This window comes from Haliotis cracherodii, unplaced genomic scaffold, assembly GCF_022045235.1.
Source record: "Haliotis cracherodii isolate W230 unplaced genomic scaffold, xgHalCrac1.p SCAF_16, whole genome shotgun sequence".
Classification (NCBI taxonomy): Eukaryota; Metazoa; Mollusca; class Gastropoda; order Lepetellida; family Haliotidae; genus Haliotis; species Haliotis cracherodii.
The window spans coordinates 18967933-18990113 of NW_027266271.1; the positions used below are offsets into that span (position 1 = coordinate 18967933).

The window sequence follows — 22181 nt, forward strand, 5'->3', positions numbered from 1 at the left end:
TTAACCTTTTCGGTAACTTCTTGGGTCATCACTGATGTTTAGTAATCCATTCATATAATGTCCATCACTATTTCGTCTTTTACAGCTTATGGAATCTGTTCGGGAGATATTCAAGACTGTTTTTTCTCTTTTGACGTTTTGAAGTATACTTACTATTATACCGTGCAGGGAAATGTGTTACACAAGGAATCAACGACATATACTAGATGTTTTTGTATAGCTGTACTCCAGGAATTCTATATGAAATTGTCCGACTGAAACACAAATACTACAAGGGTAAGAATGTGTTCCTTGTAGTACAAGGACCGCCACGTCACAATCAAGATCAAGAATTCAAAATCAAGACTCAGGTCATAATCAACGTATGTAAATATCACGCTGGTGATACCAGACAGGCAAAGACATGAAATGTACACGCGGTTTTCTTCCTTTTAATGATGCCAGACAATGCAGCAATTGGTATCAGTGTGAAATGAACATCTCGGTACAAGACTAAGCTGTTCTTGATGAGCGGTATCTTGGTCTAACGGCACCAATGGAAGGGAGAAGCTATTCTAATGCCTGCGTGTTTCTAATTTTACAACGTCGTTCATCTTCGTCCCCGTCATCAGTCAGACTCGGTCTTTCCGAGCCCTTGAAATAGGATACTATTCGTCGATGAGGATCCTGCGATCATCCATCAGAGAGATGTCCTGTTTTTAGGGGTCTTTGCGAGTTAAAACATCATTAGAGAATGCTGCATTTTAGACGAAATTGAACAAAATAAAAATAAGGAATCAAAACAACTCAACACTGGATATTTAGAGCACAAATAGAACACGTGTTTTCTACGGTTATAGAACATTATTGCGATTTTTGTGAAATACGTTCTTTTCCATATGAACGACATCGTAATACCGTGTTCCATTGGCCGTATTACTTACAAGGGAGAACTACAACCTACACAATTTAACAAGCAAAGGAACTAGCGAGAGTTTCCAATCTTTCTTATGCGTTTCCTAGTAAAAGATAAAGAGCATACATTTAGTTAATGATTATGAACATAATTGATAATGAATTAACAGATTACTTGAAATAGCATAAAAGTACATTATGTTTGTGAATGTACGAAAGCATGACTATTTTGAACATTATTATTGTCCATTCCTTATGTTTCATGGAATTATTAACATTTTTTTTCGTTTGTTATATTTATTACCAGTTTAAAATATGTTTTACAAAAACAATACGATAAACGATAACCCAGCGGGTCATGAACGGACATTACGTGTATTAATCACGCTTATCGGTTTTATGCTTGTACAAGCAATGATCGATGGGAGTTTAAGACCGACTATCTCAGTAAACTCCTGCATGTCTATTTGTTTCAAGATTTAAACAAACAGAGAGAACGCGGAAATACCAACTAATGTACAGTTTCTTCAAAAGGGCGAATTTTTCGGGTCACGGATGAACGCATTTCGTCCAAGGATCATGCGAGGAGATCAGACGGAAATTGGAAATGAAAAACATCAAATAAATCAGTTTCAAAAACTGACACTTTCTTTCGCAATTAACATTTTTTGCATCTGGGCAGATTTTTTCTATCACTTTTGAATTCTTTCGTGAGAGGTCGGTATTTTGGCTTCCATCGTAGGCCTTCAACTGCAACGAATATGTCGTAGTATATTTTTCACATTAGCTCCGATGTTAATTGAAACTGAGGAACATTGCGTCGAGATCAGTCGTGTTGCGCATATTTCTTACACTCTACAAACAAAACGTGGATTTACTGTCCGACAGCTATGCTTGGTGTCGTTACCCATACCAAAACACTCGCAGAAAAACAGGCCCCAAACTTTCCCCGATCTAAACTATTTCCGGTTGTGCGAAAGTGTCACTTTTCAAAGCAGAAAGAGTTTTTCAAAATGACTTTTTAGATGATATGTAATAATGCAGATAGTGTACACCGCGATCTTTACGTTTTCTCTCGAAAATAGGTCTGAATTATGCCCACGATGCGAATTAGTGAAATACTTCACAAGTCAGACGGATGTTAGGCCGAGAAACTTTATTAATAATTCAACGAAACAACATACACATATATGCTATTTCGTAACATATGAATTATGCATTATCGTTTTTCATGTTTCATCAACATACATAGCATGATTCTTGTCGTGTATATTCTAATACATACATGTATACTAGTATACATTTAAAAAAAATACATAAACATAAAATGAAATCTGATCTAATATGCAATCCCATTCTGTGTCAAATTACACATTCCTCTTCGTCTAGTAGCCAAACAACAACGTTTAAGCAGACCTTTCCTTTATCCTATTTCGCGCTTTGTGATAGAGATATTGGGTAATTTCCAAGGCATGATCTAAACACCATCACACGTAATTTCTCCAAAACTTACTTGTTGTGGTCACATAATTTCAAATCGTGTGGGAAAACAACATTAACTGACCAATCACCGTAATGAAAATAAAAGCAAAAAAACTGTTTGCCGTCAATTAAAACGGTAATAAAGACACACATTTATATCCCTTAGAAGCAATAAGCAAACTAACCATCACAGTTTGATTTGTGAATCGGATACGTGTACAATAGTCTAGACTCGAAACTTCAAATGATTAAACAATGGCTCTACTAACGTTTTTTTGTGCTTAAAAAGTTCATTTTTTTCACGAGTAAAAAACTGTAATAACTCCATTATGTAGCTAGCTTAGGTTGGTGAGGAATTATTTGTCTGCAAATTGAAAAGCATTATCAATCACGGAGACAAAAAGTCGAGTTGGGGAAAACTAGTGACAACGGGCCGGAGTCACGTGCGTTCAACTGATCTGACTATTTCACTATCCTTTACACCACCATACATTTGCAGTCACTACTATTAGCTACAAGAAGGCGAACAAGGGAAACGTAAATCCAGGTTCGCGTTTTCGTAAAAAGGGATTAAAAAAGAAACACAACGGTATTATTCATTACGCTGAAATGTACTGTTACACGTAAACAGTTATGTTCGCTAACAGTAATGGGTTTCTTCTTGACTCTTTAATGACCTTATACATCTGAGACAAATACGGTTTAAAGTGACAAGACTTTGAGTAGAGATGTGTGCATTTTTCAAAAGGCAGGTCACTAGGTAATTTATGACGAATTAGTAAGAATGATAGAGGATTAAACTTGAATGAGTCATCGAGAACCTGTGTTAGACAAAATAAAATACTTGTCAGCGTACCTTCTTCGAGTACATTTCTTAGGTTTCATCTGAAATTTCGTGAAATGTATTATTAACTTAGTTACATGAATGATACCATCGAGTCTAAAGATAGACACGGTTCCTATCCATCGCATTCAGGTCTAAATCACAGGGTAAAAACAATTTTGAAACATTTTTTAAACTTTGTAAATCGATAAATTCCGTTGAAAAAAACAGTTCGTAAAAAATGGAATCTCTGCACATATTAAAAGACGTGCTGTGAACTTAGCGGCACCAGCAACTTAACAACTTAACTGATTTTGCTCCAGTTTCAACACAATGACAAAAGTTTCCACCGAAGTGTGCTCTACCCGACTACCTCAGTTAGTAAATTGATAAATTGTCAAGTTTAATAGCGACCATCAATTTTATTCCTAATAGAAGCACAGTTGCCTGAATGAAAGTTCCATAAGCCTATTCATCATAGTCAGAACGCTGACATTCACTGTCCCAGCGTGCCTAATGTAATATTTCAGTTGTGATTGCAAGTTGCGAGAAAATTATTTGTTCAGGGAAAGTCTGAGTTGGTTAAATTGCTGAGGTGTCTTGCCACTGTCAGTGGATAATAATGCAGTTTGTTTTTCTCAAGATATGTTAATTTCTTACCCAGACTTTGATATATTAGCTTACATAGTGATTTGAAGGACATAATTTCATGTTGCAAGACTGATTAGATCGTTTCTGGATTTGAAAAAAGACAAAGCATGTTTTATGATTAAATGTTCTTATTGATGTCCATTTATTTCAATTTGAAGTTTAAGACAAACGGCATATTTATAGTTGTATGTAAATGTGTACGCAAATCAAACTGATTTGCAGAAGCAATCGAATTGTGAGATGAATAAATGAGACCCAAAGCTAACTATATCGGATACTAATCGAAAAGCGGTTTGAATGGTTTCATGTACACTGACAACCTATTAACATATGAAACCTTTCCAACTGATGCCCCAGTGATCAAATAACATCACCATCAAAAGGGTCTTACACCCGTATCACAATTATAGCCAAGCAACATGAGACTAAATTGACCGACAAGCAATCACCAGATAAAATCCGTTTTAATTCAGATCCCAGTTATACGCCAACCGGAAGCTTGATGGTATCGGATGCGCAGCGGGAGATGTCATCTTGTCTCTGGTTTCATCCTAGCCGTCAGTAAATGACATGTTTTAATTCTCGTTAAAGAATATTCAAAATGCAATCCCTACCATCAGTGTTCATTAATACAAAAAGCTGGGACTAGTAGTCGAGATGCTGGTTTTAATTGGTCCATCGGGGCCATGTCTCGAACGCGTAGACAGAACTGAACGCTGATTAAGGTCACAGCAGCGATGAGAAGGTAACGGTGTGGCTGCGATCGGAGCGAGACACACGATATCAAAAGAATATGATTATTGCTGTAATTATCACAGGCTTATATGAATACAGAAAATGTGATTGGGAAGTTCATGTTAAATGATACATATATGATTATGTTCCAAAAAATGTCAGACACAGATTGGCAGACAAAATGTCAGACAGATTTTCAACTCATGCCCTACACAGATATAAGGATTGCGATTGTTCGATATGTTGAGGAAAATAGGTTGTACTTCGGGTTTGGGAAGCGTGATCAAGCCGTAACAAGATCTTAATGTGGGGTAGAATTCGTTTGAAAAACCTTCCCTTCCGATAGATGTTCTGGGTTTAGATCAATATAAATAATTTTACTTTAGTATGGTTCTTGCAACAAACGCAGGAGTACACGTTTTACCCATGCACAAAAACAGATGCAAAGTTTGATCAACATTGCATAGCATACGTAATCGTGAAGCTAGGCTCTGTTCAAACACAACTGGTGAGATCGGTTGACATACCTCTCCCACAATGCAGTTACACTACATAACCGTTGGTGGTCCTTGACAATAAAAGCGACAAAACCCTTTTCATACTCATAAGAAATCTCTGCTGAAAGTCGAGTCCATGGTACGAGTCAACATACTTCAGAAGCATCAGTCCATGGATCACCATCAAATAGTGGTGATACCAGGTGTTCGCGGAAAGGAAAGGGTGAAATCACAAGGTAGGGACACTGACCCACCGAACCATCAGTTATCAGCTGAATTGGAATCTATAGCATTATCCAATTCTGCATAAAAAGGTAAGGATGGTTAAAAGGTCCTTCAGCGCAAAAGGAAAGAACATTTTTTAGTTGAACGAGTCATAATATACGTATGTTAAGATAGACCAGTACTTTGCATCCTGATAGGTTTTGGTAGAATGCATTCTGGATTTCCGGAAACCAGATTATAGAGGTCCCTGCATATATCTATGTAACAGATCCTGTAGTTTTGGTTTGATATTCGCGTTCAGAGTGCTTGAGACAAGTGTTCCTGACTGCCGGGAATGCGTTATTCTTACATGCTGAGGGATCTACTGTGTAACAAATAGATGCCAAGACCGATTTTTTTGGACAATCGCAGAGACTGAAATATTCTAATTTAGCAAAGTGGGAATACTCTGGCGTTTTCACTAGGACGTGAAGAAAAGTAGGCGAAGGTTTTGTTGTAATATGGTTCACTTTCTGATAGTATATGAAATAAAAGAAATCGATAGCTCGACCTAAATATTTTCTTCAGCCAGTCTTAATTGAACGACAAGTAGCACCAAAACCTCTCGAGTGGCATGTCCGCGACGTCATTAAAAAGCAACGTCAACACCACCCCTCCCAGTCGACTCAACAGAGATGTTTTGAACTTAAAGGTGACGTGTTCTGGCTCAAGGTCAAACCAAGGTCAGACCGGTCCGGAGGTTGCACAGCTGTAGGCGATGGTCCAAGAGCCCGGATCAAGCCCGCTTTGCAGCGCGTACAGACGTGGTTGTAACATACACGGGCTGCATCGGACGGCAAGTTTCCGTCGAATGTCCGGCAATGTTTGTCCAAGCGTCGGCGACGTTAAGAACGAGCGTCGATGGAGATCCCTAGCGTCTTGTCAGGTTACGCGCTCATCGTCGTTTCAGCGGGCGCAGGTGTGATTTTCTCCTGCTTGCTAGTTTTTGAGATTTTGGCAGCCCCGTACCGTTACTGGTCACCAATATAACTTAGTTGTGGTCAGTTACAATGGGCTATTGTTTTCTGATAGGTGTATGCTGACCGTGGTCAACATTTGGAGGTCAGGATATAAGTGCGTGACAGCTTGGTGACGTATATCCCATGAGGATGTAAATAATATATTATATATATGTACATATATACAATGCAGGGCGAATAGTAGAGTGTGGTATATGTATACACAACATATATGAACAACTACATTGAACTTTGAAAAATGAAGACAAAATACTTTTGTAAAAATTCTATAAAACGAGATGTCAAACAAGCAGCGTCACTGCATAATTCTATTTACGTATTCAGTTCTATTCCATATTTTAAACTTTGTACGGGTTTTTTGATTATATGATTTCTGCCCCCAAAATCAAAAAAGGAGAAACGTTTATATATTGTGAAGTTTGCAGCTCATGTCAAACTTAATTTCAGATTTCGTTTAAATGACATGATACTGTTGTCGACATCCCGACATTCTTGCATATCATTGCGAATTTAGCATCACTTTTTCCGTCAGAATACATTTTAAATTACATTAAGCTGAAATGTCAGAAAGATCGGAACATACATTCCTTCATATTTGCTTCTGTGGGCTGGCTCCTACCACTGGTAATGCATTTCTAATGAGGAAAGCGTGTAGATTAAAGTTGACATTGGTTAACATTGCTGTGATATTTCTCAACCGTGTGCCTCCTGGAATGCCTAAAGTTGAAATGCCGACGTTTGAATTATTGATAAAGTATTTGAATATAAACGAAGTCATTTCCGTTCGAAGTTCCCTGTAGCAAGCGTAAGATTACGAGGAAATTGAGGGATGCTACAAACGAACCGATTGTGAAAGATCAAGACGAATGCTTCAGGGGATTTTTAGAGCCTACTCAAAATCTTCAATGTTATTATTGTGAGTTTGATGGAGTGTGTATTTACAATGTACGCCACGATCCATTCCAAAGCTTATTACGTTATAATTTGTCTGCTAAAATTTGATTTTCCCTATAATTTCAGCATTTGTGTTTTTCAAAATGCTTTTCCATATTTGGCGTTTATGTCAGGATTCTGCAGACGGTTTTGGTACCTGCTAAAATTTGTTATGCCACTAGAATGTTACAGCATTGCCATTCCTGCCCAAAACGTCATAATTCGAACGCCAATCAACGTCAAGATATCGTACGTTTTTTCCGACATATACGGCACCGAAACATCGTTTTCTTACACCAATGCAAGAAGAAAAACATTGTATGTTTTAACCTCACTAAATTATTACCTAAAGTGTTTAAAACAATTTTGCAAAATGAATATGACATGTGCAGTTTATCAAAACCCTTCATTTGTCATTACAACGTCGCATTCGTTTCATATATATGTCGAGGTCATTTCTATCTTTAAAAATGTTTAAAACCAGTAAGTAATCATGTCAAGAAGACAATACAGGACGTCAATCTGTTTTTTAAGCGTTGACACAAGTCATGCCGACTTGGCAAGTCTGTATCCCTTTATCTCAATATACATCGTCTGTGCCTTAATATATGTCACTAATGCTATGTTTATCTCTGACATAATGATATTTATATCATGATACTCGTCTCTAAATGATAAAGAGTATACCACCTTCGCAGTGCAAATCGTTCCATCACCATGCTGTCTTGTGTAGATTGTATGTCCAGAACCTAGTATTGTCTCCTATAGGCTTATACTGTCATTCCGGGGTCATACAGGGTGGCTATCTGGGCCCCCTGTGATTGACAAATGGCTATATGATAGGTCTCATTAACATCCCTGTCTCGATTGCTTCAGAGGACATTGCACATAATATTGGTTACTGGGTTTAGTAGAGGCGTGTGTATTTCACGTACTTCTGATAAAAACATGTGGGAGAGTATCACAGAAATATTCTCTTGCGTGTAAGTTTGCGTTTGTGTTATATGGGTTATCTATAATGCAAACCGAATGTATAAGGCACACGAATATATGTCACTGAACTTTACACTAAAGGGGTCAAGTTTGTTTTCGACACCTTCAAACATTTAGAAAGAACATTCAGTTATACCAAATAAGCATGCATTTACATTGATTAGATCAATGGAATAAATTCGATCATTTTTGTCATCGAATTTCAAATTAAAACGACAAAGTAATATCCTTTTTATTTATAGGGAAACAAAGTAAACGGTTTTTTTAAATGTTATCTCCAACTACACAAAGAGGAGTAATAATTATCAACAACGCTAAATACTCCCACAAGGCAGTAATATTTTTTCAAGATGAGCTGTTTATTGTAACACGATTAATCCGATGTTTTGTTCGTATTAAACATGTCACAAAGTGTATTTTTGAAGGGCTTAGGTACACAATTTTTCAAAAGATTTCTCCTAAAACCTACATCACACGAGGAAGTGCAGTAGCGAGGATAGTTCCTAAAGCCTTTGATAACGTCAAGGCTTGGGTGTCGGGTCTCTCCCATCAGTAGCCTTCGGCATACCTACATGGCTCGTAAAGCCTAAGTCTGTATGATTCATACAACGATTACCTGAGGGGGGGTGACGTCTTGCTCTTTGAACACATATCGTGAAATATGGCTACAAACCCTCCCTAAGGCTCCAACGCATCGAACATCTGAAGCCTTCTAATTCTAAAAATAATATGCACAGAGTCAAAAGTGTTTTTTTTCTGTAGAGACAAAGAGAATAATGATTTATTTGATTTATATAACATCTGTTATTTTGTACAGCATATCATGGTAAAAAATATGTTAAGTATGTTTCAGGTACGAGGGATTAATGTGAATGTAGACGGTGAGGTCAGGATATGTGGTTGTTGAAATATTAATTTCTTTGATAGACATTTCCACTTGCTTGATGACGATTATGGAACCGACGCGACACCGAAGCGTCTCTCTCAATTGTAATAAAGAAGTTGTTCATCCATAAATTCTTATCCTTACTTACGAAATATCAATTATTAACATGTTTAATATATCGAAGATTAAAATATGAAATATATATATTTGTTGCTTATGTTTTATCACCATGAAACATTGTAGTTATCTTTTTATACATATCTGAATAGATCGATATCTTTACATAGCAGAGGTGTTTTTACATTGTTAACAACCTGTGCGAGAATGTTTGAAACGATATTTAGATGCAGAGATGGTTTGTAGGGCATTGAACTGTTCTTCATATCAGATACATTGTATCTGTTTTGTTATATATGTTAGATATTCACATAATACCACAAGAAAATAAAAATACGCTTCGTTTGTCAATATCAAAATGTCAATATAAATCTCTACAATTCGCGTGTCGTCTTTGGGCGCATTTGCTGCATGTCATATCACGCCCCGTCGCGTTTTAAGTTTGTTACATACCTCATAAATCTGAATGGGTCGTTTTGTTTTGTCTTTTCCTCTGCTTAAGAGATACATATGTGAAGTGATATACGTATTTAGTCTAGATAACGTCTTGGAGATATTTGCAGACGTAAACATCAGCGTGTTAATTTGGGAGAAGATGTTTCTGCAATATCCTCGATAAACTGAATGTTATTCACTGCCGGGCAAACATCTATCACATTGTTAAGGGACACCATAGCATCCTTTAATTTCTATTCTTTAAGAAGGTCAAACTTTCAGAGAGATTATGTAACTTTTATGTAGGGCATGTATTTTAAACTCTTAATGGCTCAACATAATATATGCATATGTACCTAATCTAACAGCTTCAATGCCCATTTGCTCAATAAATTACTGACTTATCATAATGGACTGTTACTTATGCAAGAACATTGACACCCTTTTTCAATTATATTCGTGAATTTGTTAAGTTATTAATGCGAGTATTTCAAGCGTGTATTTTAAACACATAACGTGTAAATTCCCAAAATTAAAAATTCAATTTCGAATTATGACCCTTCGAAGCTATGTTAATTCCCATTTCCGGGCGATGATAAATGACCGTCATTTCTTCAATCAAATTTTGAAACATCGCGCCAGAATTACAATTGTTCCTTTGAAACCTAAGGTTGGTCGCCTAATAGAGGAGTTAAGGGGTCTTTCGGCACAATATGAAGACAGTATTACATTCAACACCACTACGTACACTTGGGACGCGCAAGGCCCAACACAACTAATGAGCGCCTATGATGAATGACCGGTGGGTATTTCCCACCTCCAAACACTGGCGAACGGTCACCGAGGCCGTGGCTTGGGATTCGACCTTTAATCCTAAGCTTCACAGCGGTATCTCAGTGTTGATTTATGACTTTAATGGAAAGAGTGAGAAAAATAAAAGATAAATTCCTGGACATTATTTTATGGTGTCGTTCACCGTGTTTCTACGTAGTGTTTGTTTCTCAGTCTTCATGGCAAATAGTGGCAAATGAACTTGTCTACATTTTGTTCCTTAAATTAAATATTTCCTGTTTTTTCCTACATAAAAAAATATTTGTTATTTATTCCTACAGACATATTTACTGTTTATTCTTTATAAATATATATACATTTTGTTCCTTAAAAAACATTCTTCTTATTTATTCTTACATAAACGTGTTTATTTCTATAAATGCACATTTTCTGTTTATTCCTGCGTAAACATATTTACTGTCTATTCCTAAATAAACACATGACCCGTTTATTCCTACATACAGCCTGTTTTACTTTTATAACTAACAACACTTAATGCTTATTATTATCTATTACGTCAAATTCACCATCCGTTTGAACCTGATGTTTTTTACGTAAATAGTAATTTGGTTGTAAATATTGAATAATAATTACTCGATACATGTTTTAAGACTATTCCCTACACTTTCAGAATGATTGTATGTATCATATGCTAGTTCTATTATATGTTGATATTTATAAAATTGCATAGAGATAATGACTGTTAAGATGAAAATAACAGTAAAATTGATTTAAAGTTTTGAATCAGATGTGAAGAAAATCACCAAGTCAATGCATGTACAAATCTATACATTAGAAAATATGATATTTCAGAAAAGCAGGATCTCGTTAGTTACAGACGTACATAAAACGAAACATGAAAATCTTTCCTTATGATATGCACACATTCATATATGAATTTATATATGAGAACTCTTACATATATGAAACTCATTCAGGTAAATGAGCATTTACTGGAAAGGTCACAGGTTAACTGACACGTCGTGAATTTTACAGGAACTAAGAAAAGGGCATAGATTAGTTGTAAGACACATACTAAAATATCGTGTGTGGCCATCTGGCTTAGAGGTCTCAAACTAGGCCCTGCCTAGAACCGGGGTCTTGCTCCTATTTCAGTGGCGCGATTTCCCAAAAGGGACGATGTCTGTCCTGGTTATAAACGCTATCTTTCACAATTGGGAAAACAGAAAATCGCTCATTTATCTTACGGGGTGACAGGCCACTTTCGCCAAGACATCCACGCAATTTGCAAATCCATATTCTACCATATCCCAAATTTTTGGCGAGGATAGGATAAGAGTACTGATCGAGGGAGCGCACTCTTTAAACCACCGCCCTCACGGTGTTAAAGGGGGAACCTTAGGCTATTTGTCTCTACTGTCAGCTGAGTATGTGGGAGAAATCGCATCCTTCTTGCTATTAACAAGTAGAAGAATTCTGATTTGTTTCTTCCAAATGCATTGCACTGTCCGGGAAAGATACTTTGGCTAAATATCATGAAGCTGACTCTTTATGACATATAATATGCTGACTATCAGAGCAATGTGTTGGGGTTAAGGAGAGAATGGATGACTAGTCGCGACTATCCATTTGTCATTTACAAGTGTTCATATGGAGAAACGTGTCAGTATACACAAACAACAGTTATGCTAAGTGTTCATTCTCACTTTTGTGTTGCTAATGTGAAATGAAACGTTGTCAATTTCGATGACCTAGAAAATGACATTGTTGATATCATATAAAGTAGTTTTTACCTTTTTCAGAAGCACCAAACACGAAGAAGTGCGGAAGCCTTATAATTCATCATTATCCGTTTTGTTTGACGCAATTAAAAATGACGACTATTTTAAGAAACATGGTCTTTGGATAAGACATATATACTACATATAAAACAAAAGGTCAATCATTTCAAGAAAATATACGTTTCTGCTTCGAAAAAGCAATGCAGTGATCAATCGAAAATTTGACAGTTCATAAACTTGATCTTCATGATGTGTATAAAAGCAGGTCCTTGTCGGGGGTAGTGCTGATATGTCAAACACATGTAACTAGATACTATCGACATTGGGAAAATACCGTAGGCAACGAGCCAGAAATAAGTACGATGCCTTACATAGCCAAAATAGACACCCACTATCGCTATCGCCATATACAAAAATAGAAATGGAAATTTTCCGAGTTGGTGTCTATGAATTTCACATTTCAATCGAAATTGAACTCACTGGACACCTTTTCGCTTTAAATGTCATCGGACAATATTCTATGCATATTTATAACCTGAAAGTATGTTAAAAGTTATATAGATTCTATTAGGCATAATCATTGAACGCATTACACTCAGACAGGCATTATGGTTAGGTATAATTATGAATAATTTGTATAGAACGTCACATCTATCCCAATCTACATCGATAACTGTTTTAAAAAGTACTTGGGTGTAGAGAGTGTGAAAAAGAAACATTATAACATGAATTAATATCGAAATAATTGACAAATAAACAAAGTATATAGCACTGATAAGCAAGTAAACAACCTTGTTCTTACACGTGGGACATATTTGACATGAACCACATTCACTTCTTTAATAACCCAACTGAATATTTGCACAGCGTCTGAGTCTATGATGTGAAATAGATCATACCAATAAGATTACTTAGCGTATCGATTTCATGTAATCGATATTTCGAGGAGGTGTCGGGTAATCGTTAAAATTGAAACAGTCTCTTATCTACAGATCTGATTATTTTCATAACGTACAACACCTGTACATTAAATGTAGATTTCAAACCTGTCAAGTCGGTTTCACTCTCATCACAAAAAGAAAGGACTAACATCAGCCCTAACAAGATGTCAAATGTGCGTTTTGAATAACTGCAAGTAGTACTTTATTGCATTTCTACTTCATTACTTTCAATTTGCAGGAAATTCATATACTACAGATTTTGCCTTGTTATATATATGTTATATTTTCTTTTGTTCCAAGGATGATCCAGGTGGTGGAATTCACAATGCAGGTTTTCCAAGCCTCTTACTAATAAACAGTGATGAAATATTTTGACGATACGATAAATCATCCTGTCGACTAAAGGTGACATATATTTTCATTTTTCCTAATTGTACATGTTGACTGATGTGACATATGGTTTGTAGATGTGATAGATATCTTCCGTGAATATATCTTTGTTTAACATCTAGTTGTGGTTGTTTTACTACGTATATACGATTAACGGAAGCTATAATCTATAATATACATGTACATAAGATAAACTATTACAGGTCAGCTGCTTTTTGTATATTATTATTATTATTATTGTAGTAGTAGTAGTAGTAGTAGTAGTAGTAGTAGTAGTAGTTGATGTGATAGTATAACCATTACCAAATATTTTCATACTCATAAGAAGTCATATCATTATATTGTTATTATCAGCGTATTTATTGATACTAAATAATTACTATATTTGTATTATTGCTATCAGTGCGTGGCAGATTTGGACTTATGCTCCTTAAAAGCTCCTTAAATTATGCATATGTCATATACATTTGGAGTATATAAACGTAAATAAGTCAGTACTGAACACATGATATATGTACGAATTCGACAAATGTACATTAAAGTATGAATAAAACAGTTGGTTTTCAGTAGAAACGTTCTTTCGACGCATATATATAGACTAAACACCCACACAGCAACAGAGAGAGAGAGAGAGAGAGAGAGAGAGAGAGAGAGAGAGAGAGAGAGAGAGAGAGAGAGAGAGTGAGAGAGAGTACCAAAAAACTTTGAGTAGTATCTGTCTTAAGATTAGGATTACTTTAAACGGATCTATCACAATTGCTACGATATTACACTGTGTTGACTTTACTACAAGCCTACGGATTAAACATGGTTTATTTGAATTGGAATATTCACAATACAGATTCAAATTACAAAACACGTGGATGTTATATATCAGATGAAAGATGTAATTATTTGATCAATATTGCGATCTGGTTTGCAGCTCATTTAATTGAAAACATTCGTCATATCTTCTAGTTTTTAAAAAAAAAACATATTTAAAGTAAGTATCATCTGGACTTGTAAAATGTGTATGAAAGAAAAATATCCTGTAACAATGGCCTCAGTTCGAAATATATCACTGATTCACATTGATGTAAAATAAAGTTTAATAGGATCCCATGCACTGTACACATTAAACTGCCTCGATAACATAAATTTCCATTAAAAAACTGGCATAGCTTTGGTATTTATAATAAGTTAAAAATGTATCCTTTTGACATATTGTTGACAAATAATTAAAAAATATAATAATCTTAATCCATAATTAGGATTTGAAGTTTTAATATTTGATTACATTAATGAATAATACCAAGCACACATGATTCGGTAAATATAGATCATATATTCAGCTTGTTGACACATAAACACTAAACATTGCCTACAAGGCAAAACGTTATTACTTATGTACTGTATATTGAAATAACCCCCAGTAGTAATCAGCTGTTCGTGAATGACAAGAAATAGGCACGTGTCAATTTCACTGCTAAATTACCATAATCCTGGTCAAACACGATAAGAACTGACGAGACTAATATCTAGTAAATGGGTCTTTTCTATTTAAATGACTTCTCGTGTTTAACGGAAGAGGCAAACTTAGGGAGAAGAGGGTGGAAAAAGAACCCAGTTAGGCGTGGAAAAATAAACAAACAGGCTGTTAGGAATAATGTACCCGTTCCATGAAGTAGGGGAGAACTAGGGTGGGAAGATTAGTCTTAGTGGAAGCGCAAACATCTATTAAGCACAGGCTGTTTTTTGATTGTCTGGTTTAAGCCAAAGGTCACTTGCATAGGGGCTTCAACACAGATGAAGAGCTTAACTCCATATTGAATCGTTGAGAAGGGTTGGGTAGCCAAGCAAATTGTAGACTAGATCACAATTCGCACTTGATGAGTTCAGTGGCTGTAGAGGCCAGCTGTGAATATGTTTATGTATGAAATTGACAACGGTCTGTGTATGTCAATGAACAGGTGTTGGGAGAAAGCTGTAGATTTTAGTAGATTATTCGATAATGCTTGTTTGATGAAGTATGAAGTAGGATTCATATGTAAAATTAATATCAGATCTTCGTGAATATGTGTACCATTCGTATGAACTCGTTATGTTAAGTATTGACATTAAAAAGTGATACACATTATGCAGGGGATAATAGTGAAATGTACATAAAATGTCTATTACATGTCTATTACATGTCTATTGCTAATGTGTGATACAGTCACCTGTACATTTCATTCAATCAAATATACAGATTTTCCCTCCTTTCACACATTTGTCAATAATAATTATGAAGGATCAAGATATATACCATAAATCGTGACAAATATTTTCTACATTACTACGCTTTCTGTGGTGTTTTCAAAATATATACATTTTAACACTAAAGAAGGAAGTTTGAGAAGTAAGCGTTATGACTATAGATATAGTGTCATGTATTATTGTCACTGGTTTCATATCAATAAGCTACCCTACCCCCTGTCTCGTGGCAGTGTAGACCTTCTACCAAATACTATCATTATGCCGGCAAGGAAATCCTATTGTTCGGGGTCATGCATTTGAGTGGCGGCGCCTTTCATCCCACAGGTGAGATAGTTGAAAAGAAAATTCGATACAGGTAGAACGAGCCGGGCGAAAGGATAAGACACGAGTCAGGCATGGTTTTTGACAAAAGTGTGGAAGCATTTTTCCTCAATTAACTCAAGAAAAGCGATGTGATTATGGCTTTCAACACATCGTTGGGCGAGAATAATAACCCACTAAAACAGCCCCCTAAAGCCTGACGGAACGCATGATCCAGCCTAGTGTAGCAACCGAGCGAGACACTGTCTGCTCGAGCCGTTACCCTGGCTATTTCCTGGTTTGACAACGAGAAGGAGTGAACGAGCGTTGATAGAGAGAAGGGGTGAGCGAGCGTTGACAGAGCGGAGGAAAAAAGTAATGTTGACTTACCTGGTTTTGTCGGATTTCGTTTAATTGTCATCCAACGAAATGGCTTCGATTGCATGGCCTGACTTCCGCACTGTTCCGACTTCAGGGGGGATCCCCCAGGTGTGTGCGAAAGGTAAGCGCTGGTCCCCCCCGTTGGCAGGGTGTTTCGAGCAGGGTCCGAGGCACAAGAAAAAGGCGTCCGCACCCCCATGTCCATACAAGCTGCCCCATTACCGTTTCCGTTTGGCACATAACATTCATTGACTGTAGGGACGGGCGGGATGTCCCCCACCCCCAAGCCATACCCTCCTGGGTGGCGTGAAGCTCGGGCGATAACGCTGGTGGATACGGGGTAAGAAAGCTGAGGGTTAGTTCCCAAAGCTAGCTCCCCACCCTGAAGACTTCCTAGGGAGGGGTCAGGACCGTAGTACCCCTGGCCGGTATCGAGTGATCTGTTATTTATGTTTGCAAATCCGTAAATGCTCGCTGGTATTTCAGAGTTAGGAAAAGTGTTAGCATAGGAATGAGCGTCAAGATTGCACAGGGTGTAGTCGTTATCAGAATTCATAATTTTGTCCTGTTCCGAGCCGTGCCTGTCAATAGGGGTGCTCAAATTAGCTGTCGATGGAGAGATAAATCTGAAATAAATGAAGGTAAATTACGCCTGGAAAATGACAGGATTAGAGGCGCTCGCGAGCCCACGTGACACCCTTCAGCCAATCGGATTACAGCTGCACTGTATAGGATGAAACGGAGCTATGATAGATTGGTCTAGCGACGGGAACATTTTCCAATTTCTCTCTTGTTTTCTCGTCTTAAATGGGCGATTTCTGAGCTAGATTTACGACTTTTACTCCAAAAATACAGCCACAAGTTCGGACGAAAATGTCGCAGCCGAGCAGAGAGCGCTTTCATCGGTGTATGTCATCCTATCGAGACACGTGCGATCTCGAGACCCGAGGGACAGCGATTGAAGGTATTTGCATGTTAAAAGCTGTATTATTCAGTCTAGTGTAGCTAAAGTAGATCTCCGTCGATAAATATTTTCGACATTATTAACAACCTACCTGGGCCCAGCAAACAGTACACATCCGCCTATGTCAATTTCAGAAGCCATGCCTGTTGTAATGAAATGTACAAGCTTTTCTCTCGCGTGTGTCCCGTTAGACGCCAGGTTCACACTGAAGCTGGTAGTCACAACTTTTATTACTTTTCATCTCCTGAGTTTATTTTGATAATTACCCTCCGTGATAACCCCTAAGACTTGATGACAGTTGTCTTTAGGGGATACCCCTAGGAAAGGATTCCCTCCATTACGTCATAATCCCCGGATCGGTAAGCGGTGATGGTGTGATTTCGTTATCGTTGCTGTCGATCCTTAGTGGCATGTGTCTATTGTCTTCCCCGCTGTTTTGTTAAACTTGTGAAAATCTGTTTCAAATTGACATTTAATTATGTAGATTACAAACATTTAAAAACATTTTGTTCCTTGAATTATTTAACCGGTCGCCATATTGCACAGCTGTAAATTGGGACCCGTATATGGCATATTTAGATGCTAATGTTAAGAGGTCATTTATATTGTCACTGGGTGTTGTTATAGTAGAAGTTGTATTAATATGTTTAATTTTATTCGGAAGACTGTATTTAATGTCTAATCTAGAGTGTTGAGACGAGGACGCTGGGTTAATGTTTTATTGATAGTTGACAGGTTTAATTATCGTGCTGTCATTTCTTTAATCAATTAATTTAGCTAATCGACGATACACTGAGTTGTATCTTCAATTAGTTCAAACAATATTTGTGTAAATATAGGTATTAATAATTTCATTAAACATTAAAATATACTGCAAAATCACATATCTATATATTTCAAATATATGTGTACATATAGTGATACCCATTAGTACACAGCGAAAAGATATGTGTACGTTTGTCAGTGAAATTGATATATGTTTTATTTTTAGTGTAATTTCATGTATAATGTTTGTTTTTGTCGACACTCGAAACCGTCAAGGCGATTGTATACTGGAATATGTGTATGTATCAATAGGCATACACTACTAATAATAAGGTATCATGTTATTACATACATACATTATAGAAACATATATATGTATTGTAGACACGGGCACATATATATGTATTATTACCTACCTATTTCACAATTTAGCAACGTATTCAGTAAAACCCTAATATATTTGCAATTATTTCAACTATTCTATAAAATTGTCACCCCTTTCAAAATAACAGAAATGCTTTTTAATAATGATTATTAGGTCTGGCAATAAGTGTGAAATAAACATCAAAGCATGTAAGCGGATGTGTGTCAATGTGAAATGAACAACCAACACTCTGAAATGAACAACCAACGCTCCCCTTATCTTACATGATATCAATAGCAACGATTGTATTACACCACCCTTGTCTTCTCTCACGTTGTCGTTAATACACCAATCCTTTTTAAATATAAACATGTGGATATATGATGTAGTATACCATAAATACATGACACTGAAATGAACAAGTACTGCAATGAACAAGCATATATGTCAGTTGGAGTTTGTTTCCCGACTTCCGAATGATCAGGTCTTGTTGCGTGTTATATGCATTTGCAGCGTAGCTTCTATGCCGGGTCTGAAGGGAATAATTACACATAATTACATCTTTTGGAATGGACGGGACACATTTTTGGATAAAATACGATATTTACTCGGAAATTTCTTCAAAAATGCACGAAAAGGTTATCAGTGCAATGGATTTTCTTTGCATCTGGAGACAATTCACGTGATATGGTTAAATAACAGCCGCTAATGGGTTTTAAATCGTGGTCCATTTAATATGGTTTCACGAAAAAATCATTTATTTGCATAGAGAGAGTGTAAAACATGTAATTGTCCCGATCACCGTTTCACTTAATTACTTTCTATTGCGTTGTGTGATTAAATTCAGGCAGATTCCTTGGTATTTTTCTGCTGTTTTAACACGGATTTATAACTTCTATTTATTATTTGTAATTAAATCGAAATTTATATTATTATGTTAATCTTGTTTCATAAGAAAGTACAGGGTTTATTAATTATTTGATATTCGTATATAACACATTGTGGAATTGTTTTCGATGTTTTGAATTTTTTAACAGTCGATAGTTTTGTACGAAGAGCAGTATTCATTACATTGCAATAAATCTTCAATTAATTTATAGCGTCGTTAGTGGTTGATGAGATTGATAACCCCAGACAAACGTATTGGTTGAAACCACATGCAACTGTGTTAATTACAGTCGAAAGATGTCTATTACAGAACCAAGTGAAATTAACAATTGGCGTCAAACGGTGACTTTCATGAGCAATTGTACATTGAGTGACGTTTGCCGTAATAGATTTCAGATCGATTGACATAGTAATAATATTTGCCCTCAAAATTATCAGCAACAGACATGCGATTGCTTTGATAATGGTTTGATTATTCTAAGACACACTTAATAGCTTTGGCTTTTGGCGACCGCTTATTATTTGGACTCAGGCGTCGGACTTAGCATTCGGACTAGTGCTGGGATAATTAGATTTCCACTCGGCAAAAGCGGAGCTACGCAGCCTTATAACGGAGCTCATATGATGCTACGAGTGGGGTTGGGGTGTTCAGAAAGAACAAATTTCCTGAAGGAATTTGAAGTTTTCAAACGTTTGACAGCATAGTCATTAGCAGACTTTATCAGAAGCGCCCACATTGTGGGCTTTTGTTACGCGATATGGCATTTTTTAAATGACTGGCAATTTTCAACCATCGGTAGCGAAATTTAGTTTTATTAGAACGATATTCCACAGCCATTGTATTGTTTGATTTTAGAGTCCCCTCCCTGCGAGACGTTTGCTATCGAATCAGCCATATGGTGATATCATTTAGTTTTCTGAATGTTTTCTCTGTCAATAAGAAGCTCTTCAAACAAAGATTGAGCTTGTACGTTTTGTTTTTATTTGAGATGAGCAAGTGTGCTTCTACTCTGAAGGAGTAACTGTAGTACTCTTTGCATTTTGGTTTATTTCATATTTTTATTACGTAAAAGATATGATAGTCACTGTTCAGTATATGTTTTATGATATGACTGAAACATAACTTATTTCATTTGGTTATTGTGTTTACATTTCTTTTATGGTATATTTTTTTAAACAAACAACAAAAATATTTTAGTTTATGTTTTATGGAAGCAGTTTAGGTTATTGAAGAAATTAATAACTTATATCGATTGTATCAAATCTATATAAATTATTTATGATATCGACAACATGTTGAGTCATTTTATGACAGCTTTGTTAGTTGTCGCATACAACAAATATCATTCGAACTGGCTGAAATGTATCAACTATGTATAGTATAGTATATGTCCCAATATATACACTTATCCTAGCCATTTATGTGTCACAGTTGAATTCAAAATATTTATTGTTCATGAAAAATACATCCGTTGCAGGCAGCAAACTGAAATTCAAATGTAATTCAAATTTGCTTCAATAAACAAATTAATACCCACAGGGACGTTTTACGACATGACTGCGCAATGAACACAGTTTCTATACTCAAACGCCACGGAGTTAGGCCAAATGCACAGAATGCATAACTGAAATCAACAAAGCCATTTTGAAATTGACATCACTGTGAATGAAATTGACACCTAAGGTCAGTTGTTTATCCCCGCTATACAAACCAGCGTTTAGACGTCTACTAGGGACAAATTAAGCTCTCACTTGGAGGTATTTGTTGGTTGCGCCACAGGGTAGCTTACTCTCACACCATCCCGACACTAGACAGCCATCTCCAGCGTCCCGACGGTCGACTAACTACATAAGCTGCATTCTGAAGCTAACTATGGCTGATTTCAAAATTTTCAAAATTTTCAAAATTTCAAACTATGTATGGTGCGACCGGTTTTGTATTGCAGAGTCGAGGGTGGAGTGTATTACGGTAAGGTTTAAAAGCGTGGCTTTTTCGTGAGGAAGGGTTGGGTTAGGTCGCATAGTCTTAACATAATACAATGCAGATAAATGAATAAGCGATTAATTCCCCATAACTAGAATAATATATGAATTATATATTGAATTATTTTTTTTATGAAAATATGGTTATACGTATTAAGAGCAACAACTAGGAATATATTGTGAAGAAAAAAATAAATTATAAAGAAATCACAGGAATAGGTTCTTTTGTCATTTCCGTGATAAAAAAGCGACAAAAACTAAAAGCAGTGTCCATTTTACGATTTTGACTATATCATGAATCGCTATTAAATAGTGATGATACCGAGTGTTCGCGAAAGGGTAAGCGTATCCGGGCCCTTCGATGACCCCCGTCACAAACACATGCACGTGCAAGTCAATTGTTCACCTGAAAAAAGACTGGATCATTTATTTTGGTTTTGCGTTATCAAGTAGTGAAGGAAGTCAAACACATAGCTCCATGAAATGTCTTTGGAACGAAAAGTTACGCTGACAAATATATAGAAAAACATAATTGCAGAGGGCACGGCACCTAAACTTACCGTTAATATTTTGATTTGAACTTCTGGGTCTCCTTACTGATTAGTCGAATATGTATCAGTGATCGCTTCTCTGATCCAGTGCCAAGTTCCAAGTTTGGAAATCTCATGTTCCTGTCCTCATGGTATAAGTCTTAGAGATAACTTAAA

The 22181-nt window shown here is 36.4% G+C and overlaps 1 protein-coding gene across 2 annotated transcripts in view; it reads right to left on the reverse strand.

The window, feature by feature from the left end:
- Nucleotides 1-21281, reverse strand: part of LOC139463911 (homeobox protein Hox-B1-like) — a 41357-nt gene extending 20076 nt beyond the window's left edge. Inside the window, exons 1-2 of one of the 2 annotated variants that reach the window (XM_071245333.1) lie at nt 21244-21281; nt 16520-17136 (exon numbers count right to left, since the gene is read on the reverse strand). In XM_071245333.1, coding sequence (XP_071101434.1) covers nt 16520-17066 — 547 coding nt within the window. In that variant the 5' untranslated portion in view covers nt 17067-17136; nt 21244-21281. Of the gene's footprint in view, nt 1-16519; nt 17137-17565; nt 17613-21243 lie in introns of those variants that run through there. The other variant, XM_071245332.1, reaches the window with a different exon arrangement.
- Between the last annotated feature and the right edge of the window lie 900 nt (nt 21282-22181).